Raw genomic sequence first — 22,671 nt, 5'->3', positions numbered from 1 at the left:
TTCGAAATAAATAATCGAATCTGCAGTTCATAGACCTAACCTCTTGCTAGGGATATAGGAAATCAGAACTTTGTTTCTCTCCAGTGTAGCATTTGAAATTTCAGGATGTATGCTATTTCAAATTTCCTTCTTAGATGTGAATACTTAATTTCCTTAGTCTTACGCCTCTTATAAACTTGAGCGCCTTTACCTGCTGCTTATTCTTTCCTGAACACTGCTCTAAGAGAATACGAGGAAACGTAGGGCCTATAACAGTGCGGAATTTATTTTAATGCTGCTTTGTGGTTAATTCGTGAACTCAGCTTCAACTTGTTTTTCCATTCTTCTGTAAATAATACGTGTTAAAATTTTGAAGGCATGAGATACTAAAATAATGGTGCGGTAGTTTTCACACCTGTCAGCACCGGCTTTCTTGGGAATAGGTATAACAACATTCTACCCAAAATCGGATGGGACTTCTCCTGTCTCATACATCTTACACATTAAATGGAATAACCTTGCCATGCTGGTTTCTCCTAAGGCAGTCAGTAATTCAGAGGGAATGTCATCAATTCCAGCTGCCTTGTTCCGATTTAGGTCACTCACAGCTCTGTCAAACTCTGACCTCAAAATTGGGTATCCCATTTCATCAGGATCAACAGCCTCTTCATGTTCCAGAACCAAATTATCTACATCTTGACCTTGATACACCTGTTGGATATGCTCCTGCCATCTTTCTGCTTTGTCTTCTTTCCCTAGAAGTGGCTTTCCATCTGAACTCGTAACATTCATACACCTAGATTTTCTTTCTCCAAAGGTTTCCTTGATTTTCCTGTATGCAGCATCTACCTTTCCCAGGACCATACAACCTTCGACATCCTTGCACTTCTCCTTCAGCCAGTCTTCCTTAGCTACCTTGCACTTTCTATCCACTTCATTCTTTAATCGCCTGTATTCTTTTCTGCCCTCTTCATTTCTAGCATTCTTGTATTTTCGTCGTTCATCAATCAGGTCTAGTATCTTCTGAGTTATCCACTGATTCTTACTTGATCTTTTCTTCCTTCCTAACATTTCTTCAGCAGCCCTACTGATTTCATTTTTCATGACTATCCACTCTTCCTCTATTGTGTTTCCTTCAGCCTTTTCATTTAGCCCTTGTGCAACATGTTCCTTGAAACAATCCCTCACACTCTTTTCTTTCAACTTGTCTAGATCCCATCTTTTTACATTCTTTCCTTTTTTCAATTTCTTCAACTTCAGATGCCATTTCATGACCAACAAGTTGTGGTCAGAGTCCATGTCTGCTCCTGGGAAAGTTTAGCAATCCAACACCTGGTTTCTGAATCTCTTCTAATCATAATGAAGTCTATTTGATACCTTCCAGTGTCTCCAGGTCTCGTCCACGTATACAGCCGTCGTTTGTGGTGTTTGAACCAAGTATTGGCAAGGACTAAATTATGATCAGTGCAGAATTCAACCAGCCGACTTCCTCTTTCGTTCCTTTGTCCCAGTCCAATTTCTCCTACTGTATTACCTTCTCTTCCTTGGCCTACCACTGCATTCCAGTCTCCCATCACAATTAGATTCTCGTCACCTTTTACATATTGTATTAAATCTTCTATCTTTTCATATATTCTTTCGATTTCCTCATCATCCGCTGAACTAGTAGGCATATAGACATGCACTGTTGTTGTGGGCATTGGTTTGGTGTCTATCTTGTCGACAATAATTATTTCACTATGCTGGTCGTAGTAGCTTATCCGCTGCCCTATTTTCTTATTCATTATTAAACCAACTCCTGCATTTCCCCTGTTTGATTTTGTGTTGATAATTCGGTAGTCGCCTGACCAAAAATCTTGTTCTTCCTGCCAACGTACTTCACTTATACCAACTACATCTAACTTTAGTCTATCCATCTCCCTTTTCAGATTCTCTAATCTACCACAACGATTCAAACTTCTAACATTCCACGCTCCGACTCGCAGAATGTCAGTATCCATCTTCCTGATGATCGCCCCCTCACGTGTAGTCCCCACCCGGAGATCCGAATGGGGGACTAGTTTACCTCCGGAATATTTTACCCGGGAGGAAGCCATCATCAGTACATCATTCATACAGAGAGAGCTGCATGTCCTCGGGAGGTAGTTACGGTTGTAGTTTCCCGTTGCTTTCAGCCGTGTAGCAGTATCAACACAGCTAAGCCATGTTGAGTATTATTACAAGGCCGTATCAGTCAATCATCTAGACTGCCGCCCTTGCAACTACCGAAAGGCTGCTACCCCCCTTTCGATGAACCATTCGTTAGTCTGGTCTCTCAACAGATACCCATCCGATATGGTTGCACCTCCGACTCGGCTATCTGCTTCATTGGGACAGGCAAGCCTCCCTACGGCAGCAAGGTCACATGGTTCTCAGGGGGGGGGGGGGAATTTGTAATTATTGGTGCAAATATGTTTTCAACACAAACTTACAGAACTATAATTGTTTTTCAATATGATTTTTAGTGATATCCAAACACATTTTGCAACGAGTAATACTTTCAATACAGTAGAATTTCTAAATTTGTATTTAAATATTCTCATGTTACTGTCAATACATCTTTCAGATATTTCCAACATATATTGGAATTGACAATATAAAACAAATACCAATACAGAGTATAACGTTTTATTGTTTCTGTGAATGTTTTTGTGTATAAAGGAGTGAACATTCTTATTTCAGACCCGAAATTCTTGCAGTGCCTAGCTGTCTTCACTTTTGCACTCTTGAAATTATGTATTTTCGACAGGGAAAAGTATCATAAATAAGGCTTTTTTTAACTAATAAAGTTGTGAGGAGCATTACTTACGATGAAGAAAGAGTACGTTGGTATCTGCATGCAGTTGATACTTTAGGACATAAAAGAGTGTCAAGATATGGTGCCATTTGTAGTAATTTTGCCTATTATTGGAAATAATAAAATTAGCCCATCTTCGTTTAGTTTAGAATAAATCGTGTTCTACAGTTAAAAGATAAGGTATACGTAATTTTTATTCGCGCGATTTGCAGTTAATATTTCATTGCAGACACCAGTACTTTATTAAGATGGAATTAATACTAACTCTTTAGCACACGCGCCAAGTTTCAGAACACAAACGCACGCGCGGGGTGCACTATACCCCAGACTTTATATTTCTATAAAATTAAAGATAGTATATTTATTGGGTGTTCAGACTAATTTTCTTAAAAGTAAGTTAACTCTTCCTGTTGGCTATAATAAAGCCTTATGCTCTGAAATGTTACTACGACCATAATTTATTATCTATAATGTGCACAACATGTGAATATGTTAAATATTGTGCGTATTTGTGGAAAATAACGTCAATGTCTTAACAATGTATTTAGACATTTTTAATAGTTGATTTATTTAAAGAACATGAACAAATAAAGAAAATTACTGCATTTAAAATGCATAACTCCAGAAAATTATATGATAAAGTAGATTAATATTTACCTATGATTAAACACGAATATTTGTTTGTCACCAAATTAAAATTTAAATATTCCATACCAATTGGATATAAATGACTCGTAAGAGAGACTGGCGCTTTCTTATAGTACACATTTTTGTCGTCGGCCTCTGTGGTGTAGTGGTTAGTGTGATTAGCTGCCACCCCCGGAGGCCCGGGTTCGATTCCTGGCTCTGCCACGAAATTTGAAAAGTGGTACGAGGGCTGGAACGGGGTCCACTCAGCCTCGGGAGGTCAACTGAGTAGAGGGGGGTTCGATTCCCACTTCAGCCATCCTGGAAGTGGTTTTCCATGGTTTCCCATTTCTCCTCCAGGAAAATGCCGGGATGGTACCTAACTTAAGGCCACGGCCGCTTCATTCCCACTTCCTTGTCTATCCCTTCCAATCTTCCCATCCCCCACAAGGCCCCTGTTCAGCATAGCAGGTGAGGCCGCCTGGGCGAGGTACTGGTCACACTCCCCAGTTGTATCCCCGACCCAGAGTCTGAAGCTCCAGGACACTGCCCTTCAGGCGGTAGAGGTGGGATCCCTCGCTGAGCCCGAGGGAAGAACCGAACCTGGAGGGTAAACCGATTACGAACGAACGAACAAATTTTTGTTTTTAGATGAGGCTAGGAGAAATGAAACTGTATATTCCCGTAGTTGCAGCTTCTCAGTACCTTTCCATCTACAACCCCGTCACGTGTCTTCAAACAATTAGTCATTTCGTAAATGTTTGACTCGGGTGAATTGCACCCCGCTCGTGTGTTCGTGTCACAGAATCCCGTCGGTTCATTTTTGCGACTAGTTTGCTTCTTAGGCATCAATTACACGTTATTCTCTTATATTCAAAACTGTTTTCAGTCACAGTTCAATCTGTATTGTATTCCTTACTAATGAACTAGATGGCGTATTTGAAACTAGAACTTCTATAATATAGACGTATCAGCGGCGTGCGAAATGGCTAATTTTTTTAAAGACATGTGACGAAGTTGCAGATGGAAAGGTACTGAGAAGGTGAGATTATCAAATAAATATTTGCTCCCTTCTGAACCGAAATTTAATCGCCTAGGGTGGTTTACACGCCAGCGCATGTGTTTGAGGGTTAGTAATGATGATGTTAGTCTTACTGTCAGATGATGTCACAAAAATATAACCTACTGTGTCTTCGTATGTCGTATGAGAGGAGTACACAATTTATTAAAAAAATAAAAATAATAATGCTTCTAATGAACTTAACCACATTTATCTGTTGTATATCCTTTCCTGAAGACTGGTCTAAGGAAATATGAGGAAACTTTCTTATTACAGACCTGAAAGTCTTGCTTACTTACAGATTCTAAATGTTTCCTAAAACTCTTCTTTGTATTAAACCATGATTGTGTCCATTATGTTTTGTCTTCTTTTTGAATGGGCTGTTTCGCTTTTGGTCTTCTCTTCTGGTCGTTATTGGTCTCTCTACGTCTACATCTTCTGATCTTGATACTTTGTTCTGTTTTGTAGACTTCGTTTCACTTTGAAAGTTGAATGTTCTGACGATTTAGGCTGATTGTTACTAGCTTTCTGATAGATACCAGCACTTTTAGATTTGACTCTAGTTTATGCGCTCTACTGAAAAAAATTATATACTTTTTTTGGAATAATAATAGTTTTACATCCCTCATGACTACTTGTATGGTTTTCGGAGTCACTAAGGAGCCGAAGTTATGTCCCGCAGGAGTTCATGCAAGTGCTGGTAAATCTATCGACACGAAGCTGACGTGTTTGAGCACCTTCATATTCTACCGGACTGACAAAGGGACATTTCCTACTCGTCACCGCTGATTTCGCTCAAATTTACAGAACATGCAGGGCTTGGCTAGAAAGGAAAGTACCCGAAGTGGGAACTCCAGATGGCCAAACGTACCGAAAAAAAAAAATGTTGACGCGGCTTCGCACCGCATACACCACTTAAGTTAATACGCGCGCCGAGCAGTAGTTGGCGTAACAATAAGACCTCTGACTAGTAATTTGGTGCTCGTGGGTTCGACTCCCCGTGTGGAGACTTCTTTTCTTTCCTCTCAACTTTTATTTTATTCATTTTCCAATTAAGCAAAGAGGTGAATAATTCATTTTATTTATTTATTTATACTCAAAAGCCATAGAAAAGGTAAAAAAATGGGAATTCATTGTCAGACTTTTCAACAAGGGGTTGTAATTAAAGCGCGTACGAAAAGACTTGATTAGCTGCCACCCCCGGAGGCCCGGGTTCGATTCCCGGCTCTGCCACGAAATTTGAAAAGTGGTACGAGGGCTGGAACGGGGTCCACTCAGCCTCGGGAGGTCAACTGAGTAGAGGTGGGTTCGATTCCCACCTCAGCCATCCTGGAAGTGGTTTTCCGTGGTTTCCCACTTCACCCCCAGGCGAATGCCGGGATGGTACCTAACTTAAGGCCACGGCCACTTCCTTCCCTCTTCCTTGCCTATCCCTTCCAATCTTCCCATACCTCCACAAGGCCCCTTTTCAGCATAGCAGGTGAGGCCGCCTGGGCGAGGTACTGGTCATACTCCCCAGTTGTATCCCCCGACCAAGAGTCTGAAGCTCCAGGACACTGCCCTTGAGGCGGTAGAGGTGGGATCCCTCGCTAAGTCCGAGGGAAAAACCGAACCTGGAGGGTAAATATATGATGATGATGACGAAAAGACTTTGTACATGAAAATTCAAAACTTTATTCATTGACATTCGATGCTTTACATGTGTCGGGATGATATTTATCGTAGAAACAGGGGAAACAATAATTATTTCTGCATCTAGTACAAGTCATAAACGCCGTATTTTTACAACCACATCGTTGTTTCAACGCCTCCATAGAAAAAGATGTCTCCACACGAGGTATCGAACCCACGACCACCGAAGTACTAGTCCCAGCTCTTACCGCTACGCCCACTACTGCTCGGCGTGTGCGCTCACGTAAGTGACTTATACGGTGCGAGAGCTGCGTCAACATTTTTATTTTCGATAGGCTTGGCCATCTGGAGTTCCCACTTCGGGTACTTTCCTTTCTAGCCAAGCCCTGCATGTTCTATAAATTTGAGCAAAATCGACGGTGACGAGTAGGGAATGCCCCCTTGTGAGCCGTGATGGAACCAACCATCTTTAGCTTAGAAGGTCAGCACCCTTCCGTCTGAGCTACTCAACCCGGATTGTTTTCATTTCCTTGTGAAGACAGTCACCTACTCTTAAAAATAACTCTTTTTATAGTGTTGTAATCAGAATAATTACACAAAATATATTTTGCCTTTCAGTATGTTCACTGGCCATGTCTGACCTGACAAAGAGAAAATGCCATTTAACTTGTCCTGTCTTTTATCTCCAGTTGCTAAATTAGATTGTGGATAATGTTCTTTTCAATTACATCATCATCATCATCATCATCTGTTTACCCTCCAGGGTCGGCTTTTCCCTCGGACACAGCGAGGGATCCCACCTCTACCGCCTCAAGGGCAGTGTCCTGGAGCTTCAGACTCTTGGTCGGGGATACAACTGGGGAGAATGACCAGTACCTCGCCCAGGCGGCCTCACCTGCTATGCTGAACAGGGGCCTTGTGGAGGGATGGGAAGATTGGAAGGGATAGGCAAGGAAGAGGGAAGGAAGCGGCCGTGGCCTTATGTTAGGTACCATCCCGGCATTCGCCTGGAGGAGAAGTGGGAAACCACGGAAAACCACTTCCAGGATGGCTGAGGTGGGAATCGAACCCACCTCTACTCAGTTGACCTCCCGAGGCTGAGTGGACCCCGTTCCAGCCCTCATACCACTTTTCAAATTTCGTGGCAGAGCCGGGAATCGAACCCGGGCCTCCGGGGGTGGCAGCTAATCACACTAACCACTACACCACAGAGGCGGACTCTTTTCAATTACACTTCTTTAAACTTAATAATAATAATATACAGTACCCTTGTATGGGCCGCCTCTGTGGTGTAGTGGTTAGCGTGATTAGCTGCCACCCCCGGAGGTCCGGGTTCGATTCCCGGCTCTGCCACGAAATTTGAAAAGTGGTACGAGGGCTGGAACGGGGTCCACTCAGCCTCGGGAGGTCAACTGAGTAGAGGTGGGTTCGATTCCCACCTTAGCCATCCTCGAAGTGGTTTTCCGTGGTTTCCCACTTCACCTCCAGGCGAATGCCGGGATGGTACCTAACTTAAGGACACGGCCGCTTCCTTCCCTCATCCTTGCCTATCCCTTCCAATCTTCCCATCCCCCTACAAGGCCATAGCAGCAGGTGAGGCCGCCTGGGCGAGGTACTGGTCATACTCCCCAGTTGTATCCCCCGAGCAAGAGTCTGAAGCTCCAGGACACTGCCCTTGAGGCGGTAGAGGTGGGATCCCTCGCTGAGTCCGAGGGAAAAGCCGAACCTGGAGGGTAAACAGATGATGACATGACAATCAATATCAATCAATACTGATCTGCATTTAGGGCAGTCGCCCAGGTGGCAGATTCCCTATCTGTTGCTTTCCTAGCCTTTTCCGAAATGATTTCAAAGAAATTGGAAATTTATTGAACATCTCCCTTGGTAAGTTATTCCAATCCCTAACTCCCCTTCCTATAAATGAATATTTGCCCCAGTTTGTCCTTGAATTCCAACTTTATCTTCATATTGTGATCTTTCCTACTTTTATAGACGCCATTCAAACCTATTCGTCTACTAATGTCATTCCACGCCATCTCTCCGCTGACAGCTCGGAACATACCACTCTCTTGTATGGGGGGGACTCAGACTATAAAGCCTGCTGCTGTACCAAACTGCATTATAAACTACACTGTAATACATATTACACAATATTGTAAATGTTCTACTCCTAATCATTAGTTAAAAATATAATGTTCCCGGAAATTATGTACACATACAAAACCGAAGAGCAAAATATTTTCATCAAACTATTTATCAACGCTACAAGTATTGTCTGTGATCTTGCATCAGCACACGCCTGTTGTTTGTTATAAATGAAGAATGCTCAAACTTATGGAGAATTCTGTTTTACTCTCAGCATCAAAATAAAAGGAGCCTCTGGCAGTGGACTGGGGAATTGTCGCTACTCCACCCATTACCATGAAATTTGTGTACATAATTTCTCTCACTCTAGGACGAAGCTAGTGAAAACATTACGGATTCGTAGATCCTTCAATACCTTCGGCAGAAATTCCAACCACTTTATTCTTTCCTCCAGTCTCTCGCGAAGCTAGTTTCTATTCCTCTTGATATTACAGCTCTTGTGTTACAGGAGCTTATGATATATTTTGCTGTTGTCGATAACCATGTTGCATTCCCCATTGCTTGTTTCTTTTATTACCACTCACGTAGATCACTGCTTTACTTTTGTGTGTTCTAGAGGCTTTCATGTATCACATTTTAGTTGACAGTGAATTTGAGAATTTATTTGACGTGCTGTCTTCTTTTAGTTGATCTAATCTGACTCCTTACTTTCCAAACACTTGTGTCTAACAGGGAACAGTGTTAATTCTTGGAACCCTGGTCAGCTGAAAGGCAAAGCGTTGGCTTTATAATGGCCTTCACCGTAGGATACGTACTTGAGTCTGGAGGTAGATTTGTTTGCGTTTTTCAATGTCAGTGGTAAGTCCGACTCGTTGGCTGAATGGTCAGCGTACTGGCCTTCAGTTCAGAGGGTCCCGGGTTCGATTCCCAGTCGAGTCGGGGATTTTAACGTTCGTTAGTTAATTCCAGTGACCCGGGGGCTGGGTGTTTGTGCTGTCCCCAACATCCCTGCAACTCACACACTACACATAACACTATCCTCCACCACAATAACACGCAGTTACCTACACATGGCAGATGCCGCCCACCCTCATCGGAAGGTCTGCCTTACAAGGGCTGCACTCGGCTAAAAATAGCCACACGAAATTATTATAATGTCAGTGTTTACACAATTATTGTTCTGTCAAAAATAGTCCGAGAAATGGTAATCGTTATGTGTGTTAATTTCATTACATATGTGTTGTACTTTAATCATTGTGACTCATATTTTCCAGTCGTTACAAATCATCCACTAAAGTGATCTGGCTTTAAATTAAAGGTCAGCATACTGTACACTAGACCTATAGGTGACTGTATAGCAAAGTAGACCAAATAACCTATAGTTTTCTGGCGATATCATCATCAGTAATTACTTTATTAATATGACCTAAATTAGAATTGTTCCAATCACATTAGTACATTGGCAATCTCTTACGTGGAATCCGGTAATGCCTACCTTACCTACTTTAGGTACCCATTGTTGTGTTGTACAGCTGGTAGGGCTCCTGTACGAACGGATTCGTGACTCGAAATCCGACTATGACCGGTCATAACATTCATTTAAAAGGAATTTGCCTTATCTCTGGCATATTTATATGAAGTGTATGGAAAATAATGTTTTGAGCGAATACTGACACTGCACATGAAGGAGAGGTTAATTGCCTAACACATAGAGGTTTGTTTACTATTTGCTTTTACGTCGCACCGACACAGATAGGTCTTATGGCAACGATGGGACAGGAAAGGCCTAGGAATGGGAACAGCCTCAGCATTTGCCTGGTGTGAAAATGGGAAACCACGCAAAACCATCTTCAGGGCTGACGACAGTGGGGCTCGAACCCATTATCTCCCGGATGCGAGCTCACAGCTGCGTGCCCCTAACCGCACGGCCAACTCGCCCGGTATCACTTAGAGGCATACTGAGTGTTAACATACTAGTGTCGACCCAGTACTTTATTAACTATCAGGGTTTCTATCACTTGACCATGAAAGTGGAGTAAGACCTTCATTAAACATCGCACCATGTTTAAAATGCTATAATTTAATATTTCTGTACAATTGGCTTTACGTCGCACCGACGCAGATAGGTCTCATGGCGACGATGGGATAGGAGAGGTTAGGAGTGGGAAGGAAGCAACCGTGGTCTTAATTAATATACAGCCTTAGCATTTGCCTGGTGTGAAAATGGGAAACCGTGGAAAACCATCTTCAGGCCTGCCGACAGTGGGGTTAGAAATTCAGTATTTCAATAGATAGGCTGATTGTGCGGGATGTGAACAATGACGCATGTGGTATTTCTCGAAGTTTTTATATTCGTTTGTATATACGTGCGTAATATACCATTGTAGATTCCTTGAGAAATATAAAGCAGTAAAGCAACACCTTGTCATTATATTTCCTGGCTTCGTAATTCAGCACATTTCGATAATAAATTTGGATCACTTTGTAGAAGGTGATCTGTTTTCTCCCAAATGATCTGCAGCCAATAAGATTAAGTAATTGATTTGCTCATATTCCGAAAATCTTCCCTTGTCCCTAATTTCCTTAGTAGCTATTAGTAATTTGGTCTATTTGAGAATATTTGAGACTCAGTGCATCCTTACTTACAGCCAGGTGACCCAAACTGCCGCTGTATGATGGGTATTAACAATATGTTAGTTTTTGAAGATCTTGTAAAAGTTCATAATTCCAGTAGGTTACAGTTTTCAACACAGACAGGCCGATGATCTTTTTCTATGGCTTTAGTTCGAGAAATCAGCTTTACTGATTGTGTATGCCTTAATAGTGGAAATAACATAACATATACAGTATTTGAAAGCTGAAAGCTAAGCTTGTAGCTCTACATGACTGTTGATATCGTGATCATAGGCATGGGACATTGAGCTTTACGTGGAATCGGAACCACAGGAACGTCCTACATGCATTGGCCGGGATTCGAATCGCGGCCACCTCGATGAGAAGCCAGCAACAATGTCAGATGGCTATCACGCCTCTGGATATAACCTCGTATGGTACATTTCTTAGGAGGATATCTGTGGTGGATTACACTATCATCTACATCCGTTTTAGGCAAGTATTGCTGCTGACAGTTGTTGAGGCAGGAAATGTCTTGGGGATTCATATGATATGTGATGCTTAGGACAGAAACATTAAGGCATATTTTAATTGAAATAAATCGTAAGTAATGTGTACAATTTATGAAAAATGAAAATCCACAGCCTGTTTCGTCATTCGACCGGGTCAGGAATGGAATCTAGCGGCGAGGGTAGGAATTGTGCCGGCTGCTGAAGCCTGTCACACTCCTCTGGGGCAATGATTAATGAATGTCAGATGGAATGAAAAGATACTGCAGAGTGTTGCTGGAATGAAATATAACAGGGAAAACCGGAGTACCCGGAGAAAAACCTGTCCCGCCTCCGCTTTGTCCAGCACAAATCTCACATGGAGTGACCGGGATTTGAACCACGTAACCTAGCGGTGAGAGGCCGGCGCGCTGCCGCCTGAGCCACGGAGGCGCTTGTACAATTTATGAAAGTCATACTAAGAAAATGATACCGTACTAACATAGTCTACACCCACACTTCATTAATGAACATATTTTTCATACTTTAAATTTTACTGGTTACATATTACCTCAGACTGTGTCCACCTCCATGGCTAGCGCGCTGGCCTCTGATCACAGGGGTCCCGGGTTCGATTTCCGGCAGGGTCGGGAAATTGCACCATAATTAGTTAATTCCCCTGGCACGGGGACTGGGTGTATGTCTCGGTACATCATTTCATCCTCATCACGACGCGCAGGTCGCTTACGGGCGTCAACTTAAAAGACCAGCACCTGGCGGACCAAAGTTCTCGGACACATCCCGGCACTAAAAGCCGTACGTCATTATTATTAACCACAAACTATTTTAAGTGTTCAACGATAGATTCATACTCGACCTCTTGTTAGTCAGAATTTCCGAAATGGAAAATACTGTAATGACATTTTTCTTCGTGCTGGACTGTGCACGGGCATCATATGCAATATGTGCACCTCTTTTACTGGAGAAGTTTAGATAAACTTCCGTGTATTAACTAACCAAGAAGTCTCTATGATAATGTGCTCCTTCCTTTCAGTCTTGCTGGTACTCGGGGACTTATATTTTCAGCCGATTACTTTTTGTTTCAAAAAGTGTACTATCAATTATTTATAGTGCATAATAGTTGTATATTCGCGTTTATGAATACCGAATACTGTATGTTTCCAGTTTCCTCTAGGCTCTAAATAGCATCGCCAGATATTTCCTTTTTCACATAGTACATTACAATCTGATACGGTACTGTATAGTAAAGAGATTACAAATATGAAACATTCTCCTGCAAGACTTCAGTGAGACAGAATAACTCTTTGCAAATAACTTTTGAAAGAATGTGGTTATTTACAAATGTTTGAATTCTCCACTCTCTGTGTACTTGCACACACCGGGAATTCCCATCTACAGGCCCTTAGCAGGGTACCTGGAATTTCTCTTGTTATTTTCAGGTAGCCTGTGCATACAAGATGCTAGAATAGTCCCTTACAAACTGCCCATATCACCAGTAGAATACGAACATTTCAGATCTTTGTCAACTTGGTGTGGAGTAATACTTCAAGATTATGACTTCTAAAGGAGAAATTCCAGTTAAAGGACAGTTCTTCTTTATTAAACAGTTTTCGAAGGTCCTTTAGACAGAAGGATTTTGGCTCTTACTTATACTGTACTTTCATTTGCATTCTCGAAGAGAATCAAGTACTGTATCTTACAGAAGATGCTGACAGTGATAGCGTTGATCACCTAAACACAGCTTGCAACACAGCCTCGTATTGTTAGTTATGTACTCAGATGGGGATCGGTTTCCTGAATATCGTATCTAACGATTAGTCTGAAACCTTGAACATCGGACTACAGAGTGTGCAAAACGGATGTGTTCGGTACGCTACAAATGCCAGACGTGATGAACACATCTACGGCTGCAGTGGTTGAAACTTCATGAACGTGGCGAGATCTCAGTAGGTGTTACTACGCATAAAATTCTGGAAACGAAGACTCCGTTCTCCCCTTATAATAATTTAAAGCTATGGAATCAGTACACGGGAGAGAATAGGTTTTCAAAGACTACTCTTCAAATTCCCATCCATCGTACCACCAAATTTAACAAATTTGTACGGCATCACGTATCTTAATTCCTTTAATCTGCACCGTTTCATACATACTACTAAATGTACCGTACTCGACTAAATTGGTCCTTAACATATTTCTTCCTGGAGGAGTATGCAAGTGGCTGAGAACACACAACCTTGTGTTTATGAATCAGAAAGCTGTAATTTCTTATACAGTTGCTTTTATCACTGCTAATTCTTTAGATTCTTGTAGTCCAAAATAATTCATAACTCTTTTTTACACGTTGATGTACGTCGCACCGACATAAGTCGTATGGCGACGTTAAGATGGAAAAGGGCTAGGATTGGGAAGGAAGCGGCCGTGGCCTTAATTAAGGCACAGCCCCAGCATTTGCCTGGTGCAAACATTGGAAAACACGGAAACCCATCTTCAGGGCTGCCGACAGTGGGGTTCGAACCCACTGTCTCCTGAATACTGGCCGCACTTAAGCGCTGCAGCTATCTAGCTCGGTATTCATAACTTTTAGTTTCAAAGTAATTTAATTTTACTCGATTTAGTATTTACACAAACACAATCCTAATTTAAAAATATTTTAATGTGTAATTTAATATTATAACTATTTAGTTAGTGTGTTCTTAAACCTGTATCTTATTATATGGAGACACTACATTAAAGTGGCTTCTCAACCTCAGTAGGCAGACCCCGCGATATAAGGGTAGCGTGCCTGCCTCTTACCCGGAGGCCCCCGCTTCGATTTCTGGCCAGGTCAGGGATTTTTTTCCTGCATCTGAGGGCTGGTTCGAGGTCCACTCAGCCTGCGTGATTACATTTGAGGAGTTATCTGACGGTGAGATAGCGACCCCGGCCTAGAAAGCCAAGAGTAAGGGCCGGGAGGATCCGTCGTGGTGACCACACGACACCTCGTAATCTGCAGGCCTTCGGGCTGAGCAGCGGTCGCTTAGTAGGCCATTACCCTTCGGGGCTGTTGTGCCATGGGGTTTGGTTTGATTTTCAATCTCAGTGGCCTGTAAACCATCAATAAATTCAATTCAATCTCGCAGAGATTAAGCGGTGCTTGAAATGTAGTAAAAATACTATTGACGGATAATAAATACTCATGTAAAATTAAAAGAGAATTGTTGTTTTTGGTGGAACCTGGAGAAAGTAAACATTATTGGGCGTTGAGAACTCCAGAGAGTTCTGGCTGATTCTGAGCATAGGCTGTTAATTGAGATTCTCTTGGCCTGGATTCTGCGCAGTTTGATTTCTCAATCCTTGTTCTAGGGTGCAGCTGCAAAATTAACTCAAAAGTGTCAAAACGATCTCCTGGCTTATTCCGGTCGACTTATAATAATAATAATAATAATAATAATAATAATAATAATAATAATCCTCCGTGGCTCAGGCGGCAGCGCGCCGGCCCCTCACCTCTGGTTCTGTGGTTCAAATACCGGTCACTCCATGTGAGCTTTGTGCTGGACAAAGCTGAGGCGGTACAGGATTTTCTCCGAGTACTCCAGCTTTCCTTGTCATAATTCATTCCAGCAACACTCCCCAATATCATTTCATTTCATCTGTCATTGATTAATCATTACCCCAGAGGAGTGCGACAGGCTTCGGCAGCCGGCACAATTCCTATCCTCGCCGCTAGATGAGGGCTTCATTCATTCCATTCCTGACTCGGACAGGCTGTGGATTTTCATTCAGTAATAATAATAACAATAATATCAGGCTTAGTGGTTCATAGGGTAGGGCGCCAGTTTTCAGAGCTCAAGTTGGGGGGGGGGGGGGGAGGTGATCCCGGCTCAGTCCGGTGGTAATAAAAGTGCTCAGATAAGGAAGCCTATGGTCAGCTGATTTACTGGCACATAAAATAACTCATGTGAGACAACATTTCGGCACCTCGGCGGAGTCACTTGTTGCGACTTAAGTTCATCAATCATCAGTCACCATTGATCTACATTTAGGGCTGTTGCCCAGGTGGCAGAATCCCTATCAATGAACGTTAATTAGAAGGAGGTAAAACCAGTAATATAATAGTAGTAATAATATTATAAAAATAATAACTTCGACCAAGATCAGTTGTTGTGGTAGTAAGCCTAAACTTCATAGTAGTTGAATGGCTACGTTGCTGTATTGGATAGGTGCTCGACTGCCTTGCTCACAATTGTGAGATCGAATCCTAGCGCAGTTGGTCGACATTCACGTGTGCTTCTTAATGCTAGAGATCTGTGTCGGTAGATTTACTGGCTCGTTTAAGAAACTCTTTTAGGGCAGAATTCCAGTACTTTTTTTTTGCTAGGGGCTTTACATCGCACCGACACAGATAGGTCTTATGGCGACGATGGGGTAAGAAAGCGCCAGGATTTAGTGGCTTAATTAAGGTACAGCCCCAGCATGTGCCTGGTGTGAAAATGGGAAACTACGGAAAAGCATCTTCAGAGCTGCCGACAGTGGGATTCGAACCCACTATCTCCTGGATGCAAGCTCACAGCCGCGCGCCTCTACCCGCACGGCCTTCTTGCCCGGTCACGAATTCCAGTACTCTAGCGCTTCTTAAGACCACTAAAGATCGACGTGATAACACATCGCAATGTGTTAGTTGTAACTTACCCTATTATAAATGTTCATGCTTCAATTTTCGTCGAAGAGTAGGTCTCGGTCTACAAGTGGCCACGGCTGGTCCGTGGTCCGACATCTCTGTACTCCGACCGACCAACCGAGCAGAGGATGGGTGGCCGCGGCTTTACCGTGGCTCTACGTCTCTATTCGGGAGACGGAGAGGGGCTGGTCCCCACCTTCGATTGTTCTGAAAATGGTTTTCCGTGGTTTTCCATTCTCCTGTACTAAGGCGAATGCCTAGTACAGGCCACGCCCGTAAACCCTCCTACTTTCTCGGATACAAATCTCCTGGCCTAAGAGACGGCGTCACCGTCTAGGAGGCCCGCCTCCCCCTTCAGGGGAGGAATGAAAACATTTAGTAGTAGTAGTAGTAGTAGTAGTAATTGTAGTAGTTCAGTTCTCATGCTTTAATCTGTCAAACATAAAAAGACTCAATATCACAAGGGTAATTCTTGTAATTTATAGTCAAATATATAATTGCAGTTTAGTTTTTATGTGCTTTATTTCTTTGTTTTAAAGAGTTGCTATAGTAGCCCCTGTGTATAAAGGAGAGGGTGATAGACATAAAGCTGAAAATTACAGGCCAGTAAGTTTGACATGCATTGTATGTAAGCTTTGGGAAGGCATTCTTTCTGATTAGGTCCTATATTAGACATGTTTGTGAAATTAATAACTGGTTCGATAGAAGGCAATTCGGTTTTAGGAAAGATTATTCCACTGAAGCTCAACTTGTAGGATTCCAGCAAGATATAGCAGATATCTTGGATTCTGGAGGTCAATTGGACTGTATCGCGATTGACCTGTCTAAAGCATTTGATAGGGTGGATCATGGGAGACTACTGGCAAAAATGAGTGCAATTGGACTAGACAAAAGAGTGACTGAATGGGTTGCTATATTTCTAGAAAATAGATCTCAGAGAGTTAGAGTTTTGTCTGACCCTGTAATAGTTGAGAGGGGAGTTCCTCAGGGCAGTGTTATCGGACCTTTATGTTTTCTTATATATATAAATGATATGAGTAAAGGAGTGGAATCGGAGGTAAGGCTTTTTGCGGATGATGTTATTCTCTATAGAATGATAAATAAGTTACAAGATTGTGAGCAACTGCAACGTGATCTCGAAAATGTTGTGAGATGGACAGCAGGCAATGGTATGTTGATAAACGGAGTTAAACGTCAGGTTGTGAGTTTCACAAATAGGAAAAGTCCTCTCAGTTTTAATTACTGCGTTGATGGGGTGAAGGTTCCTTTTGGGGATCATTGTAAGTATCTAGGTGTTAATATAAGGAAAGATCTTCATTGGGGTAATCACATAAATGGGATTGTAAATAAAGGGTACCGATCTCTGCACATGGTTATGAGGGTGTTTAGGGGTTGTAGTAAGGATGTAAAGGAGAGGGCATATAAGTCTCTGGTAAGACCCCAACTAGAGTATGGTTCCAGTGTATGGGACCCTCCCCAGGATTACCTGATTCAAGAACTGGAAAAAATCCAAAGAAAAGCAGCTCGATTTGTTCTGAGTGATTTCCGACAAAAGAGTAGCGTTACAAAAATGTTGCAATGTTTGGGTTGGGAAGAATTGAGAGAAAGAAGAAGAGCTGCTCGACTGAGTGGTATGTTCTGAGCTGTCAGCGGAGAGATGGCATGGAATGACATTAGTAGACGAATAAGTTTGAAAGGCGTTTATAAAAGTAGGAAAGATCACAATATGAAGATAAAGTTGGAATTCAAGAGGACAAACTGGGGCAAATATTCATTTATAGGAAGGGGAGTTAGGGATTGGAATAACTTACCAAGGGAGATGTTCAATAAATTTCCAATTTCTTTGAAATCATTTCGGAAAAGGCTAGGAAAGCAACAGATAGGGAATCTGCCACCTGGGCGACTGCCCTAAATGCAGATCAGTATTGATTGATTGATTGATTCATTTACTGCATGAATCAATGGAAGCTGTTGCAGACATGATACAGTGCTCTCTCATCCCATCATATATCTCAACCAACAAATTCAAACAAAGGAACATACATACATACATACATACATACATACATACATACATACATACATACATACATACATACATACATACATACATACATACATACATACATACGTACGTACGTACATACATACATACGTACGTACATACATACATACATACATACATACATACATACATACATACATACACCGACCGACCGATTGTAAATTTATACTTGATAATCCAGACATAAATTTAGAGCAAGCTTTGTTTTATAATGTATTTTTACGTGCATGCTAACCTTTATTCGAAATTGTAAGATTAGAAAAAGCTCAATTGGAATGCATAACTCATGTTAGGCTTTGAATAGGCCCTGATATTAATATGATTGCTGAAAAAATATTTTTTGGATATGTTTCATTTTCATATCATGATCATAAGCTGTGTCTGAGTGTTAAGTACTGTTTCTGATATACATTTCTTAATATGGAATTTCATTGGCTGAAATTCATAAACTACCTACATTAATTAAACTCATCTACTCTAATAAGTCATTTTGGAAATCGAATGCAAAACTTAAGGACAAAAGAAACTTTGGCATGTTGTGTCACTGCCAAATATGCGCTCAATGAAACTTGAACCATACATAGGAAAATCTGCTACAGTATGGTACGGTAGACAACTGAAAGGAATAAGCGATGAGACAAACAGAAATGACACTTTTATACAGAGACAATAAATAACGCGTAAGTCACCGTGACTCATTATGTTCCCCTGGACATCACAAAAGATGGGACATGCTTCTTAAGAGTGTGTGATCACCACGGACAGCGATGCACGCACTGCAATGTGTTCCCATGCTGGCATAAGATTGGTAAGGAGTTCTTGTGGTAGGGTGTCCCATTCCTCCACCACCGCGGTTGACAATTGCTGGTTGGTCGTTGGTGCATGTGGACGTGCTGCAATACGTCTGCCCAACATGTCCCACAAGTACTCGATGGGATTTAAGTTGGGGGAACGAGCAGGCCAGTCCATTCTTTGAATATCCTCTCATTCCAAGACCTCCTCCACCTGCGCTGTTTGATGCGGTCGTGCAGTGTCATCCATAAAAATGAAGTCAGGGCCGAATGCACCCCTGAAAATACGCACATGGGGAAGGACTACACTGTCACAATAACGTTGACTGGTAAGTGTACCCCATTCAAAGATTTGGAGGTAGGTACGCCCATGCAACATTATGCCTCCCCACACCATAAAACTTGGACTACCAAAATGATCATGTTCGACAATGTTCCTGGGTGAATTACATGTTGCCACCTCTCTCCAGATGAGGTTATATTTAGAATCACTACTCAGACTGAATCTGCTCTCATCTGAGAAGAGCACACGACCCCACTCTTTGTCGCTCCAGACTTGATGCACCCATCGCAAATGGTGCCGCTGATGTGCGGGTGTCAACGGAACACAACGTAATGGTCGTCGGGCAATCAGACCATCCCCATGCTGTCGCCGTGTCACTGTGGAGTATGAGATTGTGCGCCTTGCAGTCCTGTTAAATGTGTTTACAATTGCACCCACTTTTTTGACGTGAGTCTCTTCTTGCTTGTTGTGCAATGTAGCAATTATCTGCTGCTGTAGTTTACTGTGATCGACCCGCTCCTCTCCTTCAGGCAGCAGTGCCTGTGGTTCGGAATGCTCTCCATGCATGTGAAACAATGCTGTGTGCAATACCCAACTCCTGGGCTACACTCGTCACACTTCCTCCTTCCAGTTTCCCGATTATTCATCCCTGTATGAAGTCATCCTAATGTTGTCTCCGGGCCATATTGTAATGAATAACACCACCACAGTGTACCATATCAGCTCCCTGATTGACTCACACTGTCTTGTCCCGTTCCTTCAACTGCCTTGTTTTGTGGTGCCAGCCCCATTTGGCGCTGTAGTCATGCTGACCTCACACCAAGTTTCTATGCTCGTGTGGGAGACCACTGGCAACATGTTAACGCACTTTCATTCATTTCCACCGAGTAGTTGATATGTTATGTTGCATTATCTATCTCATCCTTGAGTTTTACACAGCAGTGTACATTGCATATTAATGTTGGTGTTAATTGTCTATTTATCAAACTCTTTATGTTTTGAAAATTAGGAGCATTGAAACTTTTCAGTATGTGTTGGTTTTATAGAACTTTCAGTAATTTTTCTTTTCTGATTTCTTTCAGATATTTGGGTCCAAAGCTGATCTGCAGCTCCATACTCAGATTCATATGCGTGAAGCAAAGCCCTACAAATGTTCGCAGTGCAGTAAGGCCTTTGCAAATAGCTCATATCTGTCCCAGCACACCCGCATTCATCTGGGCATCAAGCCGTATCGTTGTGAGATCTGCCAGCGCAAGTTCACACAGCTGTCACACCTGCAGCAGCACATCCGAACCCACACAGGGGACAAGCCTTATAAGTGTCGTCATCCTGGATGCAACAAAGCTTTCTCTCAACTTAGTAACTTACAGAGTCACTCGAGATGCCATCAGACTGATAAACCGTACAAGTGTAATTCCTGTTATAAGTGCTTTTCCGATGAACCTTCATTATTAGAGCACATTCCTAAGCACAAAGAATCAAAACATCTTAAAACGCACATCTGCCAGTACTGTGGGAAATCTTACACACAAGAAACTTACCTAAGTAAACATATGCAGAAACATGCTGAACGGACAGATAAACGGCCTCCAATTACTGGCATTGGTCTTAATAATCGCAATGTTGTCCTAGGGGCAAATAATCCTAACAGTCTTGCAGGGAACCCTGGTGATCCACATCCGTACTGGCCTAAGGTTTCTCCAGACACGGCTAATTCTCTTGTGGAGGCCATGAATCAGCATGAAGTATGTCTTCAGCAGAGTGGGAACCAAGGACTTGGAGAGCACCATCTAGCTGTATCTCACCATCGGAGCTTGCTAGAACACCATAATCGCCAGATTAATGGTGGCACAGGCTCAGCTGGGGACAGTGGTGAGGACCTGGTGGTAATACGGGGTCAGCAGCAGGGTGGACTTCACCAGCAACACACCTCCGCTCCTCCAGCACCTCCTCCAACTCCTACATCCCAACAAGTGATAGTGTCATCTTCGCCATCCTCTGTTTATGCAGATTCCAGTATTGTGGCAGCAGCAAATCTGATTAATTCTTCGACGATAAAGACTTCAACAACACCGTCCTCCACTTCGGCTTTTACGCCAATTCAATCAATGGGAGGTTTAGCACAGGCACATCATCACTTAAATCATCTAAATCATCATCAACTCGGAATGTCGTCTACTTCATCACGACCATCATATATCCCATATGATGCTATTTCGTTCCCTACATCCAAAGTCGTTACTTCATCATCAGGACAGATATCTGGTCTTGGAGGAGGAACTATGGAAATGCCAAAGACCAGTTCTTCAAATAGTTTTCCAAATCAGTTGATTTCATTACATCAAATAAGAAACTATGCTCATCAACCGACATCTTCTTCATTAATGGCAAGTGAACATCTTTTAGGTCTCAAAGAGAAAGGACAATAATGTTACGCCCCCAGTGTCGATGGAAGTGATTATTATAATTATTGTTATAATGATAATTATAACTATTGTTGGTCTCAGTAAAGACTTCAAATTAGGATTTATTAATTAGTTGAAAGGTATTGGAATACAGTGCTGTTTCCTGCAAAAGTTGGAACATTTGAACTTTGTAATTGCTGCAACAGTGGGAAAGAACACATGCTCAATTTGTGAAATACTTTTAAGACTTTTAATAAATGAAAATTCCTGTTCATTTTACTGCAGCTCAGAAATGATGCTAAAGAAACACGTGTTGGCTTATTTTGGAATTAAAAGGATAAACCAAAGAGTGAGTGAAGATAAAGTGAAAACAATACTGTTGTTTATACAAATAAAGGAAATTTGACAGAACTACAACATTGTAGACTCATCATACTCTAATGACAGCTGTTACCATGACAGTTTTTCCGTGATGACCTATCATTATTACAGATTAACACTACAGCAATAACATGAGATGCAGCTGGAGCAAGTTGGACTGCACGAGCAAGAGTACTTCAAATGCAAGGCCTACGTAGTGTATTTTCTTCTCTCTCCATCTTATTTTAAATGTTACTTCATTCTGTCATACTCTCTTATTTTGATACTTCTAAATGTTAAGGGATTGGACGTTGACAATAAAAAGTCATGTGTGCATAAAAGTTGGTATTATGAATGCCATGTAACAAAGCTCTGTGTTAGATATTTAGTTACAGTAGTACAACTTGTTATTTTAATAATGTTATATTCTATTATCAAATTTATTTCAACTGTCAGATCCTGTTATCCTGAAATATAAGATATAGCTACTATTGCAAGGTATTTCTTACCAAAGAAATCTTGAGAGTAGCATACACGCATGTGTAAAAATGTTACTCAATGTACTGAGCTATCTTTTCACTGAGTTTCCATGATTGGTTTGAGATGAATTTGAAAACTTAGGATGTAGGACTATTTACTTTGAATCTGAAACTAAATTCAGTTGCTTCTGAACAACTTTATATTCCAAAGTTCAGCCACTATTATCTGTTTCATTAGGATCCATTTGGAATTATAGATATATGAATTATTTCTTACTCAGAAGATG

The 22,671-nt window shown here is 41.8% G+C and overlaps 1 protein-coding gene across 1 annotated transcript in view; it reads left to right on the top strand.

Moving 5' to 3' along the window:
* LOC136862906 (zinc finger protein rotund) overlaps nt 1-22,119 on the top strand; it is a 275,534-nt gene extending 253,415 nt beyond the window's left edge. Inside the window, exon 4 of the mRNA XM_067139185.2 lies at nt 20,223-22,119. Within this exon, the coding sequence (XP_066995286.1) occupies nt 20,223-21,569 (1,347 nt within the window). The 3' untranslated portion in view covers nt 21,570-22,119. The remainder of the gene's footprint in view (nt 1-20,222) is intronic.
* Nucleotides 22,120-22,671: the final 552 nt, after the last annotated feature.

This window comes from Anabrus simplex, chromosome 2 (assembly GCF_040414725.1).
Source record: "Anabrus simplex isolate iqAnaSimp1 chromosome 2, ASM4041472v1, whole genome shotgun sequence".
NCBI lineage: Eukaryota > Metazoa > Arthropoda > Insecta > Orthoptera > Tettigoniidae > Anabrus > Anabrus simplex.
Note: the sequence above shows the minus strand (reverse complement) of the source record. Positions and strands in the feature narration are given on the sequence as shown.